The 14,370-nt window shown below is 48.9% G+C and overlaps 1 protein-coding gene and 1 pseudogene across 4 annotated transcripts; both read left to right on the plus strand.

The window, feature by feature from the left end:
• The first annotated feature begins 1,512 nt into the window (after positions 1-1,512).
• On the plus strand, positions 1,513-3,322 carry LOC133077057 (uncharacterized; annotated as a pseudogene).
• Positions 1,991-7,049, plus strand: MYC (MYC proto-oncogene, bHLH transcription factor). Of its 4 annotated transcripts, XR_009697687.1 has the most exons (4): positions 1,991-2,407; positions 4,105-4,873; positions 5,300-5,701; positions 6,101-6,180. XR_009697687.1 is itself a non-coding variant. In XM_061171931.1 (3 exons), exons 2-3 carry the CDS (start codon positions 4,117-4,119, stop codon positions 6,661-6,663), a joined length of 1,320 nt encoding a protein of 439 aa, XP_061027914.1. In that variant the 5' UTR covers positions 1,991-2,407; positions 4,105-4,116; the 3' UTR covers positions 6,664-7,049. The 4 variants fall into 4 exon arrangements, 2 of the variants coding, with proteins under 2 accessions (XP_061027914.1, XP_061027915.1); XR_009697686.1 differs by having other exon boundaries at positions 4,105-5,701; XM_061171931.1 differs by lacking the exon at positions 5,300-5,701 and having other exon boundaries at positions 6,101-7,049.
• Positions 7,050-14,370: the final 7,321 nt, after the last annotated feature.

A 14,370-nucleotide genomic window follows, 5' to 3' on the forward strand; every position in this document is an offset into this window, starting at 1 on the left:
CTCAACGGGTAATAATCTATCTCGAACACAAGCATGTTATACGCGAGCCCCTCCCTGCCCCCAACTTTTTTCTCTTTTGGAATGAGGGGGGAGGGGCGTGGAAAAGTTTACTTAAAATGCCTTTGGGTGAGGGACCAGGGCTGGGGAAGATTGCCTCTGTTTTTAAGGCCCTAGTGTAATGCAGAATAGCAAATCCCGAGGGAATATGTATTGTATATTAAATATAGATTCACTGAGGGAGCGAACAAGTCATGTGCCGTGTTGGGCAAAATTCTAGGTCGACGTGTACATGAAATGTACATACATGTACGTGGATTAGGCATACGCACTTCACTATGGTATTCAGAAAAAAATTTATAGTCAGTGAACTAGGAAATCAATGCCTGAAATTCGGCCAATTTTTAATTGGCTTTTTTAATTGGCTCAAGACAACCCCCCCTCCAAAAAAAAAAAGACACGGAAGTAATACTTGGCCCCTCTCCTTAGATCAGAATCGATATGGTTTTTGGGTTTTTTTTTTTTGGTTTTTTGGTTTTTTGGCCAATAATAAAGAGGAAAGCAGACCCAGAAAGGAAGTCAACGTCCGATTTGTCCGAGGAGGAAAGAGTTAACGGTTTTCTTCACCAGGGACTCTGCTGACTCCCCAGGGTGGATCCGCCAGCTCGCCTCCTTCCCTCTTCTGGGGAGTCTGGTCCCACGGCTCGCGCCTCCCCCCTCCCCAGTCAGTATACTTCCGTCTAGCGCCTTTGATTTTCCCCAAACCTGGGAGCCCCAGAGTGTGCAAACCGACACCACGGGGCGCAGAGAGGATTCGTCTCTTTTCTGAAACCCGGCTGCGGAATTGGGAACTCCGAGTGAGAGGCGCGGGGGTGGGCTGGGGGTGCAGACCGGCCGAGAGCGGGCGGGGGAGGGGCCCCCCGCGGCGCGCACCCGCAGGCGCGCTCCTGCCTTACTCCAGCTCCGGGACCCGCAGAAGGATCTCAGGGATTAGCGCGTACTGGGTGGGGGGGAAAGCGGGCTCCCGCGGAGATCCGTGTAGGTCTGCGCGGGCGGGGCCGGGGGGGGGGGGTCGTCTGCGGCTTTGGCAGCAATTTGGGGGATTCATTCTGGGTGGAAGGTACCCCGCTGAGATAGCTGCACACACACAGAATGCATAACACCCCCCCAATAAATACAGTGGGTGTTTATTCATAACGCGTTCTCCAAGTATACGTGGCAGTGCGTTGCTGAATTATTTTAATAATTCCAGGCACCATTTTCCTCCCTATACCTCTGATCATTTATCCCCATCGCCACTCAATGCCCCACACACTCAGAGCGCGCGCCAGTCAATACCCCCTTCTTTCCGCCTCTCTTCGTAGGACTTGTTTTCCAAATGCTACCCTTTCCCCGGCCTTAGGGAGGCGCCCGTTCGCCCGGGACGTGCGTGGCGTGGCCGTGGGTACACGGTGTATGCTCAGCGCGAAGAGCTCAGCTGTTCTGCCCGCGATGATTGAAGCACAGAGGACAAGTATGCTGTTTGTCAAACAGAGCGCTGCCCCAGAGGAGCCAGCAGCAGAGAAAGAAGGTTTGAGCGGGAGCAAAAGAAAATGGTTGGCGCGCGCAGTTAATTCATGCGGCGCTATTACTGTGTTTACATGCGAGAGCTCGGCGCACTGGAGTGCCAGGCTCAAAGGGCTGAGTCTCCTCCCCTCCGGCCCTCCCTCCCCACCAGCGCCCCTCCCGGGTTCCCAAAGCTGAGGGCGGGGGAGAAAGAAAAAAAGATCCTCTCCTGTGAATCCCCGCCCACAGGCCTTTTATAGGCGAGGGTCTGCGCGGCCAAGGACCCCCGGGCTGCGCATCTCGCGGCTGCCCCTGCCGCCGCCGCGCCCCGGCCGCCGCCTGGCTCCCCAACTGCCTCTGGAAGGGCAGGGCTATTCAGAGGCTTGGCGGGAAAAAGAGAACAGAGGGGAGGGGCCGTGCCTTAGCAGTATAAAAGCCGGTTTTCTGGGCTTTATCTGACTCGCTGTAGTAATTCCAGCGAGAGGCAGAGGGAGCGAGCGGGCGGGCCCTCGAGGGTGGAAGAGCAGAGGCAGCCGAGCGAGCGGAGTCGCGCTCCGGGCGCCCGGGGAAGGGAGATCCGGAGTCAAAGGGGGGCTTCTGCACCTCGAGCCCGGCCGCCCCCACCCCACCCTTCCCGACGACCCCCGCCAGCGGCCCGCCACCCGCGCCGCATCCGCGAAACTTTGCCCACTGCCCGCTGGAACTTACAACACCCGAGCGACAACGCGACTCTCCGGACGCGGAGAGGCTCTTCTGCCTTTGGGGGGAGTCACTTTTCCCCGCCGCTGCCCACGACCCGCGCCTCTGAAAGGCGCTCCTCGCCGCTTTTTGGACGCTGGATTTCCTTCGGAGAGTGGAAAACCCGGTGAGCACCCGGACCTATTGGCCTTTTAATTTATTTTTGCTACCGCAGTAATGCCGCGATGAGTCGAATGCCCGGATCGGTGTGTCTTTTCTCCCATTCCTGCGCTATTGACACTTTTCTCAGAGTAGTTGTGGTTGGTCGGGGTGGAGTGAAGACGAACCAGAACTGGGTCGGGGTACAGTGACTTGTCAAGATGGGAGAGGGGAAGGCAGAGGGAAAACAGGGTGCGTTTTTGAAAGTAGCCTTGAGAGGTTTTTGCGTATGTAGATGGACGATGACCCCGGCCGGTTGGACATTCTGCCTTTATTGCATTAATTGCTTTTGGCCTTTTGGGAGAAGAGAAGGGTATGCTTCTCGGTGGCAGAAAACCCTTTACATCCTGAGCTCCTTGGAGTAAGAATTACATATTGCGTGTGTGAGCGAGAGAGCTCCGCAGCCTCTGACTTTTCCCCGTCTCGGAAAGGGCATTTAAATTTCGGCTTACCGCATTTCTGACAGCCGGAGACAGACACACTGCGGCTCGTCCCGCCCGCCGATCCCCGCGGCGTTTCCAATTCGCCCCCGGCTCCTATTAGAAGTTGGCATTTGGCTTTTAAAAAGGATAATAAAATTAAAGATCTTGGTCTACAGAGAGGTTAAGATTTGGTGTTGGCGAGGCGCGGGCGGGGGGGGGGGAAAGGGAGGCTGGGGCAAAGATGTGTCCGATTCTCCTGGAATTATTGACTCGGGGGGAAACGAGGACAAATCTCTGCGCCCAGCCTTGGCTCCCAGGCCGCCTCTGGTGTCCCCGCGGGGGTGTCCCTGCGCCCCTGAGATGCGGAGGACGGCAAGGAGCGGGGCTCGGGGCTTTTCCAGAACAGCTGCTACCCTCGGCGGGTGAGGGGAAGACGCCCGGCTCCGGGCGCGGAATCGTAGCAGGGTCTCTGGCGCAGTTGCGGCGCTGTATTGGGTGTTGCAGGGAGGTGCCCCTGTTATTATTTAACACTCCCCTTTTATGTATTGGCGGGGCGGGGGTTAAGGCTCGAAGCTGAGCTTGCCACTCCAGCCCGCGAGGGAAAAGAAGAAAAGCCGGCAGAGGAAGGAAGGGGGGCGCGCTGGGGGTAGGGATGCAGGAGGCGGAGAAGGGAGGCTGGGAGGGGCGGTGGCGCCGGCGGGGGAAGGAGCGCGGCAAGGGCGCGAGTGGGAACGGGCGCGGCGCGAGGGGCCCCGGCGCGGGAGGGGGCCGCGCGCAGCCGCTCCCGCCGCGGCGCCTCTCGCAGCCTCCTTCAGGTGGCGCAAAACTTTGCGCCTCGGCGTTTGGCAGATCGTATTCCGCACCCCGCCCCCCCCCCCCCCCACCACCACCACCACCACCGCCTCCCCCGGCCTGTTAAGGAGGCCAAAGCCGATTTCGATTGCTCGGCGGTTGCCGGGCCGACTCCCGGACTTGGCGCTCCGGGCTCCCGGGGGACGGAAGCTCCGCGGGCGCTACGGAGCTGCTTCGCCAAGTGTGTGTCTGAGGGTCACCCAGAGGGGGTAAAAGGGTGCCTTTTTGTTTTGTTTTTTTGCCCCCCCCCCCCGCCGGCCCCATTTGGGAACAGCGCTGGAAGGGGAGTGGTTCTGGATTGTGGCGCGCGCTGCGCGCTGCGCGGGATTTCGGCACCAACCAAGACCCCCTTAACTGAAGACTTGCCCCCGCCTTTGTGTGCCCCCTCCAGCAGGCTGCCGCGATGCCCCTCAACGTCAGCTTCGCCAACAGGAACTATGACCTCGACTACGACTCGGTGCAGCCTTATTTCTACTGCGACGAGGAGGAGAACTTCTACCAGCAGCAGCAGCAGAGCGAGCTGCAGCCGCCTGCGCCCAGCGAGGATATCTGGAAGAAATTCGAGCTGCTGCCCACCCCGCCCCTGTCCCCGAGCCGCCGCTCCGGGCTCTGCTCGCCCTCGTACGTCACGGTCGCGTCCTTCTCCCCCAGGGGAGACGACGGCGGCGGCGGCGGCAGCTTCTCCTCGGCGGACCAGCTGGAGATGGTGACCGAGCTGCTGGGAGGAGACATGGTGAACCAGAGCTTCATTTGCGACCCCGACGATGAGACCTTCATCAAAAATATCATCATCCAGGACTGTATGTGGAGCGGCTTCTCGGCCGCCGCCAAGCTCGTCTCGGAGAAGCTGGCCTCTTACCAGGCTGCGCGCAAAGACAGCGGCAGCCCGAGCCCCGCCCGCGGGCACGGCGGCTGCTCCACCTCCAGCTTGTACCTGCAGGACCTGAGCGCCGCCGCCTCCGAATGCATCGACCCCTCCGTGGTCTTCCCCTACCCGCTCAACGACAGCAGCTCGCCCAAGCCCTGCGCCTCCCCCGACTCCACCGCCTTCTCCCCGTCCTCGGACTCTCTGCTCTCCTCCGCCGCGTCCTCCCCGCGGGCCAGTCCCGAGCCCCTGGCGCTCCACGAGGAGACACCACCCACCACCAGCAGCGACTCTGGTAAGCTGGGACCCTCCAGGCCCGTCAGAGGGGGTGGCTGGCTGTCTTTCCCATTCTCACTGGCTGCCAATGCAAGGGGCCACTTCAGTGGCCCTTGCCTTTTCTCTTTTCTTATATTTGGAAAAGAAATGGCAGGCCTGGAAGGGTCTGGGAGCTTCTCATCCCTGAAACACTGGGCTTTAGTGTTCCTCCCATTCCTTCCCCTAAGATCGCCCTCGTGGCCAGCCCCCTCCTTTCCCCTCCCTCCCCTTAGGAATTTCATTTGGGTTTTTAAATCTTCTAGCTTATCTAGCAACTCAATCCGCTCCCTCTTACCCCTCTTAAGCATTTTAATTGCCCTGGGGGGGTGGGGGGGATCGTGATGAAGTTAAGAGAGGATTGATCTCTTCGAGAGTGAATGAATGACCTCCCTGAACTTCTGAGAAGCTGTTGGAATTTAATGGACTACAGATCAACAAAAATGAAGAGGGGCAGTGGACAGAAGCTGGGCAGCCACCCACCTGAGTGCTGTAAGCCAGTGAAAGTGCCTCAAAAATGTATGGACTGAGGAGCTGGGATCTTTTCAGCCTCTTTTGAACACTTCAAAGCAAGTCCTTTCCAAAACTGTACTCCTTTTTTCCATCCCCCACCCCCTAGGACTTTTGGCAAAGCTGCAAGACTTTTTTTTTTGTTTTCACTTCCAGTAAAATAGGGATTGCTAAAGTCATACCAAAGATTTGCAGCTATCATTTGCAACACCTGAAGGGTTCTTGGTAAAGCCCCTTGCAAAGAGAAGGTGCTTGGGAATGTGCTTTGTTTGGGTGTGTCCAGCACCTCATTAAGTCTTAGGTAAGAATTTGCATCAATGTTGTATCCTGGTAAATTGTAATTTTCTTGTCTGTGCCATAAACCCAGCTGTCGTTTTCCTCCCTGAGACTGTCTCTTCATGAGAAGAAGAGCAGAGACGATTGGCTAGTTCTCTGGGGATAACTTTGTGCCAGGGTCCTTTTTTTTTTTTTTTCTGGCCATGCCACACAGTGTGTGAATCTCAGTTCCCAAACCAGGGATGGAACCTGCACCCACTGCATTGGAAGCATGGAGTCTCAACCCCTGGACTGCCAGGGAATTCCTCAGGGTCCTTTCTTACCTAATAATGCCTTGTATTTGCACAGTATTGATTTAATCTGGTCACTGATTGCTTTAAGGAAACCGCTGCTAACTGGGCGATTTCTTTTTCTCTTCGTACAGAGGAAGAACAAGAGGATGAGGAAGAAATTGATGTTGTTTCTGTGGAAAAGAGGCAGCCCCCTGCCAAAAGGTCAGAATCGGGGTCACCCTCTGCCGGAGGCCACAGCAAACCTCCTCACAGCCCGCTAGTCCTTAAGAGATGCCACGTGTCCACCCATCAGCACAATTATGCAGCGCCCCCCTCCACTAGGAAGGACTGTCCCGCCACCAAGAGGGCTAAGTTGGACAGTGGCAGGGTCCTGAAACAGATCAGCAACAATCGCAAATGTGCCAGCCCCAGGTCTTCGGACACCGAGGAGAATGACAAGAGGCGGACACACAACGTCTTGGAACGCCAGAGGAGAAACGAGCTGAAACGCAGCTTTTTTGCCCTTCGTGACCAGATCCCGGAGTTAGAAAACAATGAAAAGGCCCCCAAGGTAGTTATCCTTAAAAAAGCCACAGCATACATCCTGTCCGTCCAAGCAGAGGAGCAAAAGCTCATTTCAGAAAAAGACGAGTTGCGGAAGAGGCGAGAACAGTTGAAACTCAAACTTGAACAGCTACGGAACTCTTGCGCATAAATTGACCTATTGGAGGGAGGAACTGGAATGAATCCCTCATGAAATTTTCATTTGTTACTAAGGGAAAGTGAGGAAAACGATTCCTTCTGACAGAACTCCCTACGTATGAACTTTTTGCATATGCATGATCAACCTCACAACCTTGGCTGGATCTTAAGACTGAAAGGTTTAGCCATAATATAAACTGCCTCAAATGGGACTTTGGGCATAAAAGAACTTTTTTTATGCTTACCATCTTTTTTTTTTTTTTTCCTTTAACAGATTTGTATTTAAGAATTGTTTTTACGAAATCCTGAACTTTATCCAATTTTCCTTTGTAAATATAGCCATTAAATGTAAATAACTTTAATAAAACCTTTATAGCAGTTATACCATAATTTTTTTATTTAAGTACATTTTCCTTTTTAAAGTTGATTTTTTTCTATTGTTTTTAGAAAAAAATAAAATGCCTGGCAAATATATAATTGAGCCAGATCTTAAGTTGTGAGTGTTTTGTTTCTTTTCTTTTTTTTTTTTTTTTTTTTCTTCCTCATTCTCTTTTCATCAATTACAAATTAACAGAATTTGGCCCTTAAGGGAGTGAGCTTAGAAGATGGGAAAAGGAGTTATTTAAGAAAGGGTGAGGGCTTTCCTTTGTTCTAATGGGTCTGGGGCCTTAAGGTCTTTAAGTTCTCAGGGTTATAAGATGCTTCCTGGAGATTTGTGATAAGGGCTAGAGTTGATACTTCAAAGAATGAAAGGGCAGTAGGCTGGTGAGAGGGTTAGAGGTAGGCAAAAGGGTTAAAGATAACAGTTAAGAACACAAAGGGGGGTGAGGACTGGGGGTTGGGAGGAAGATGAAGGAAAAACTCTGGAGTTTCCATGCCATTCCCCAGCTCCATTGCAGTCCAGGCGTCCTGCCCATTGAAACAGTTGATGGGGGAAGAGCAGGGACCAACTTTTGCTGCTTGCCTGCTCCTACCAGGTGCTCTGGGAGGCAAGTTATTAACCCTATTTTACAAACAAGGGAATATAGAAGCTCAGAGTGGTTATATAACTTCTCCTCAGCCACACCGTAAAAGGCTGAATCCAGGTCCCATGTTTGTTGAAAAACACTTATCACTTTGCTATCATGCTTTAGCTCATCCTGTGTCTGCAGTACAAGAATGCTTTTGGTTTGGGGCCTGATGGACTGACCCAAGGGGTAACTATTTTAAGTGCCAGGCATTTTTCTGTGCACTTTCCTTATGATAACTCCCCAGCAACCGTATGAAGGAGGTACTGTTGATTTCCCCGTAATAGGGAAACTGAGGCACAGCAAGGCTTATCCATGTGCCCAAGGTCCACTGATAATGAAGGGTAGAGCAAGGATTCCAACCCAGGCTTAACCTGTGCTAGACCACCTCTCAGACAAGCCAGTAGCAATAAACTGGCCGGTCACGAGGCCAGGAGTCACCAATCAAGTGGAATACGTGACTTGAGTTTCAGCATTTAGGGCTGCTGGGACCTCGGTTCCTCTTTTTCTGTTTTGTTTTGTTTTTGTTTTTATTTTGTTGTTCATTGCTTAATTATTCCTTTCACAATGAGAAACCCACGGCTCATCCACTCCTACCTTAGCCATTTGTTAAATGAGATTCACCGGTTGCTCCTGGGAAGTGGCCAATATGGAAATGCTACTGTTCAGATCATAAAATAAAACATAGTTACTCTTTGTCATGTGAGTCATTATTTTGGAAACAACAAACTCCCCTTCTTCCAACCTCTTTCACACCGGGACGTGCATGACACATGCTTATCACTAGAACATGAAAAGGCATTTTTGAATGTTGTTATTATTAGTTTTAAGCCTTTGAAAACCCCACGGTCCAAACCAGAAACTAGAACACTGACGACATAGGCAAATGGAAGTTACTATCGCTGTTCTAATTATCTCATTGTCTCAGCGTCCAGTAGATCTTCAGATCCCTGCACTCGCTTGGGGATTTAAATCCACCATGACCCATAAATCAATAAATAATTACTGTCTTTGGCTTTGACCCCTAGAATAATTTATTCAAGTCCTTAATGTCTTTTTCTTGATCCTTTATTCTGGATCCTAAGTCCTACCCTAATAGCTTCAAGCTGTCACACCCTACATCCTAAATTCAAAGGGGGATACAATCCACAGAAGTTGAGTAGCTCAGTGTTACAAAAGTGGGGGCCATCTTAAACGATTCACTGTTTGCCCCTTTGTGGCTGGAGTACAGCCCTGGAGTGACTCACCTGGGAACAGGGAAGGTGTTAGTTTGAATCACGAAGTCCGGGCAAGCCTGAGGAATAGGAGAGAGTGTTCCTCACTAGAAAAACAACTCCCCGTTCCAAATTATCAGGAAACAACTTTCGGGATGCAGAGCTTGGCTGTGGAGATGAAAGGGAACCACGCCAACTACCTATCAGGCCCCCTCTTAGCTTGAGGAAGCCAGGGAACGTTCTGAAAACAGAATAGATGCCAACTTCTTTCCAGAAAATCAGGCTGACCTTGCCCTCAACACAAATTGGCCCTCATAGCCAATGCAAGGAGTCCCCAGGGTTTATGCCATTGTGTAATCTGTTTTGTAGATAACAATGATCAAGAATTGGAGATGGAGGGGCGGAGCTTATGATTTGGTCAGGAATATACAGGAAGGAATAAGTTAATATTAACTATGCGTTTTACCCAGGAGACTGTCCAGGAATTAATGCCTTCCCCAGGGGATTCCTGGAGTGGTTTTGTTTAGGGATGGAATGTATAAATAGGAAGGAAGTGTTACTTTATGCTGCCATTTGGAAGCAACAACGGAGATGAACATTATAAAAACAATCAATCAAATTTTTAAATGCACAAAGTTCTCACAACCCCAGCTTCATAAGTAGGTTACTCACAGCTAGGATGTGTAAGTAGAGTTCTCTGCTGGTCTTTAAGACAAAGCTTGGTAAAGATGACAAAACAATCGTGTTAGGGGGTTTTCTGCGGCTTGATTGCAATAGCTGATGAGAATTTGTTAGTATACAGGCTAGGGCCCCTTAGAAGAAACATTGTTTCTGGAAGAAACAATGTTTCTGGAAGAAACAATGTTTCTGGAAGAAAGATTTCTTCCCAGCAATGCATACCCTTAGGTTAAAAGAGGCTGAAGGGTGTCCCCTGACACTATCTATAAATGCACTAGGAGCTTTACAAGTTTCCTCTTTTAAGGTTATAGACCATTACACACCTATTTCAAAGGAGAAGGAGTGTAGACACAAGCCAATAGGATAAGAACAGGGACCTGTTTTAAAAAAAAATCTAAAAAGACTCTGCCACCCACCACGAAAGCTATAGCAATAACCTTTCTCTAGTCTAGATCCTTCAGCAGAGAATCTAGACTAATTCCACTTGTTAATTTTTGTTTTTATTTTCATCACTCTAGAGACTAATTCCAAATGTAGAAGAAACACCCAAGAATGTTCACTTTGCCAAACTGGTTTGAGGTGATTTACAATGACTCTGAGTTGATTTCTCATTTTGTTTTAAATTTTATTTCTTTCAATATTAGTCTACACTACCTCTTTAGGAAGACACAGTTGAGGGGAAGTGTTAACGGGTTGTAGATCTTCTGAGGTTAAAAGGAATGTGCTTTCTGTTGGTGGGAATGTAAATTGATACAGCCACTATGGAGAACAGTATGGAGGTTCCTTAAAAAACTAAAAATAGAGCTACCATACGACCCAGCAATCCCACTACTGGGCATATACCCTGAGAAAACCATAATTCAAAAAGAATCATGTACCAAAATGTTCATTGCAGCTCTATTTACAATAGCCAGGACATGGAAGCAACCTAAGTGTCTATCATCAGATGAATGGATAAAGAAGATGTGGCAGTCTATTTATCTCTTGTAAAAATTAAAAAAAAAAAAAAAAAAAGATGTGGCACATATATACAATGGAACATTACTCAGCCATAAAAAGAAACAAAATTGAGTTATTTGTAGTGAGGTGGATGGAGTTAGAGTCTGTCATACAGAGTGAAGTAAGTCAGAAAGAGAAAAACAAATACCGTATGCTAACACATATATATGGAATCTAAGGAGAAAAAAAAAAAAAGGTCATGAAGAACCTAGTGGTAAGACGGGAATAAAGACACAGACCTACTAGAGAATGGACTTGAGGACATGGGGAGGGGGAAGGGTAAGCTGTGAAAAGTGAGAGAGTGGCATGGACATATATACACTACCAAACGTAAAATAGATAGCTAGTGGGAAGCAGCCGCATAGCACAGGGAGATCAGCTCGGTGCTTTGTGACCACCTAGAGGGGTGGGATAGGGAGGGTGGGAGGGAGGGAGATGCAAGAGGGAAGAGATATGGGAACATATGTATATGTATAACTGATTCACTTTGTTATAAAGCAGAAACTAACACACCATTGTAAAGCAATTATACTCCAATAAAGATGTTAAAAAAAAAAAAAAAGGAATGTGCTTTGTTTTTACACAATGCCTGGGAGCAGCTCAGCCACAGTCCCCAACACTTTCTTCCCCTGTCACCCCATCAGCCCATCTAGGGATAAAAGAGGCCAGTGCAGTCAGGGGTCTCTAGGGGCAGGGAATGGGAGAACTCAGGGAGCGAGAATTAGCCTTCTTTATACACCTCCTATCTGCCAGACCCTCCTTCTCACTGGATCCTCCCAGCAGCCCAGCTGGAGAGCAATTTCTGAATGTGACGACACTGAAGTTTTAGACAAGTTCAATAGTTCTCCCAAAGTCACACAAGCGCCAACAATAAAAACCAAACAACAACAATAGTAGTCAATCTTTACTAGGTGCTAAATACTTTACAGGCATTTATCTTATTTCATCCCAAAGCAACTCTTAGAAGGTAAATTCAATTCCTAATCCCCAATTTACATATAAGGGGATTGAAAACTTTGAGAGATTAAGTAATTTGCCTGCATTCACAGAGTGGGCAAAATGGTGAGAGCAGGAATTATTCGTTCGTTCATAAATATTTACTGAGCACCTACTGTGTGCCCACAGTGTGCTGGGGGTGTGAAGAGATGCTAAGATAAATGAGATAGATAAGGTCCTAGCCCTGACTCACCTATGGATTACTGGAGAACAAAGGAAACGAAGGCAATTAGACTCTAAGTTATTTTACAAACACTTTTTTGAGTGTACTATGTAGGAGGAAGGGGTTAAAGCTCTGGAAGCTGCTGAAGACCACCCCCCACTGCCCAGGGAAAATGGAATCAAGGAAAGAGCCCAGGAAATGCTGGAAGAGGAACAAAGGAGAAGACACTTTTCTTTTTTTTTTTTTAGGAGAGAGACAACTCTAGGAAGAAGCCCTTCTATCAGAAGTATCAGAGGCAGCAAGAGGGGCAGCAGGATGTGCAGAGAATGGTCCACAGGACTTAGCAATATGGAAGCATCTTCTTGACCACAACTCTTCCCCAGTGGGACAGCAGCCCATCCACTCAAGATCTTTCCTCTCCTTCTTTCCTTCCATTCAATCCATCACTTGAAACATCTGCCTAACCATTCTCCCAGCACCCTGCCCTCCTGTAATACCTTCTCCAGGAGTTTCCAAAGTGTGATTCCTGGACCATCAACACCAACGTGGCCTGTGAATTTGTTGCAAATGCAAACACATTGTCCCCTGAATTAGAATCTCAGGAGATGGGCCCCAGGAAACTGTGTTTTAACAAGCTGCTCTAGGGCTTGAAAAAGTTGAGAACCATTCACTGGCTTTTCCATCATTGCCACCCCCAAGATCTCTCTAAATCACAAATATGATTATGCCCCTCCCTTGCTTAAATCCCTTCAGAGGGTTCCTGCTACCCTCCAGATGATGTCCAAAGCTGTCCTACACTTCCAAGTCCTTCACACACTGGCTTCCACTGACTCAAAGATCTCGTCACTCTGGTTTCCCAATCAGATGCTTTGTCCCCTTTGCTCAAAACACTGTTGACCCACCATCCACCCATCCACCAATACAACGCCCACAAGCCTGGCATGCTCTTATTCATCCTTCATGGTTCACCTCCTAGTATTCTCTGACCACTAGACAAGGTTCCCTAGGAGACCACAACTGACTACCCAAATACTCCCCACTCTATAGAAATCGTTTCTCTTGCCTTGAGGAATGGAATCACATCAGTCCTGTTCACCAATGAATCTTCACTCAGTGCCAACATAAATGCCTGGCATTGAACAGCAACTCAACAATTTCTTGGTGAATGGCTGAATGAAGGGCCTTTTTCATGGTGTTGTGGGCATTGAAAATGAGTAGGAGACAAAGTAGAAACAGATTCTCAACAACCTTTTCAAGAAGCTAGCTCTCAAGATAAGGAAAGAGATGGATTTATCAAATGAAGACAAGATTTGTATTTGGTTTGATTTGCTTAATTGGATCTTGATTTTATCTTATTGAAGATAAAGAGATCACTAGTTTGTAGCCTGATGGGATGAAGTTGAGAGGGGGAAAAGTGAAGATACAGGAGAAAAGGAATGATGGAGCTAAATGTAAGTATCTCAAGGGCAGCTTCCATCTTTGCCTGGTGCCAAGCACGTTGCCTGGAACTCTAAAGGGGAATATAAGTGGAGTAGGTGAGAGGGGGATGCCTTCTTGAACATGGCCACTCCTACAGAGAGTGACTCTTCCCAGTCGCAATGTCAAAGGCAAGGCCAAGTCTCTTCCTCTAGGCTCCCAGAGCCCGCTGCTCTCACAGGACATGTTCATCTGTATAGAAATAACCTGTTTAATTCTCTCTCTCTCTTGCTAGACTCTAAACTCCTTGAGGATACATATTATGACTTTCTCCATCACTGTACACCATAGGGCAGGCATAGTATCTAGCATATAAGATTGTGCTGAATGAATGAATGAGTGTATCAACAAATGAATGAATGTATTTGCCATATACTTTAAGTTTCTACATGCTGGAGTTGTCCATCTTTTTTACCCTGTTCAAGCCAATGCTCTGTGCTCAGCTCATGCCAAATCTATTCCCCTCTGTGATGTCTACCTAATTCATTCCAGATGGCAGAAGCCTCAGCAAAAGTGTCTCTGAGTCTCAGTCAGGATCTATAGGTTGCAAGCAACAGAAATTCAGCTTTAACTGGTAGACGCGGGGTGGGGGGACAAAAGATATGTAATTAGTTTATGTAACTGAAAAAGCCCAAGGGTGACTGGATCTAGGGGCTCAAACAAACAGTGGCTTCAGGATTCTTTCCATATCTTCATCTCAGTCAGGATCTCCCCACCTGGGGCAAAGATGGCTGCCAGCAGCAATAGGCTAACACAGGCTCCTCAAAGAAAGCGGGTCCCTCTTTTCCCCTCAAGGAAAAGCCTCAGAATGGATTCTGATCGGTCCCCTGGTATCACATGTCCACCCTGAGGCTGGTTGATCAGCTTGGTTCCCAGCCCTCCTCCTTTGGTGGAGTTGGGGCCGCACGTGTGATTGAAAGCCCCATCCAGCAAGGGAAAGACAATTCCTGAAATGCAAAGGTTTGTGCCCAAAAAGAACGGCTGTTCCCTAGACTGACTCACTGGGTAACGGTAGTGCATGGAAGAGGCCAGATGTTTTAAAAGCCTGACTAATTCTCAAAATCACCTGAGGATCTTTTTACAAAAGATCCGCCTCGGAGCTACTAAACCAGAACGTCCAGAAGGGTGGGGTCTAGGATCCGTATTTTTTTTTTTTTAAGTTCCACAAGTGATGGGGATGAAGAAAT

This window comes from Eubalaena glacialis, chromosome 17 (genome assembly GCF_028564815.1).
Source record: "Eubalaena glacialis isolate mEubGla1 chromosome 17, mEubGla1.1.hap2.+ XY, whole genome shotgun sequence".
Classification (NCBI taxonomy): Eukaryota; Metazoa; Chordata; class Mammalia; order Artiodactyla; family Balaenidae; genus Eubalaena; species Eubalaena glacialis.

Coding starts and splice junctions, on each gene's coding strand:
- MYC (XM_061171931.1), top strand. CDS start 4,117: ATGCCCCTCAACGTCAGCTTCGCCAACAGGAACTATGACCTCGACTAC. Junction 4,874..6,100: donor CACCACCAGCAGCGACTCTG/GTAAGCTGGGAC, acceptor CTCTTCGTACAG/AGGAAGAACAAGAGGATGAG.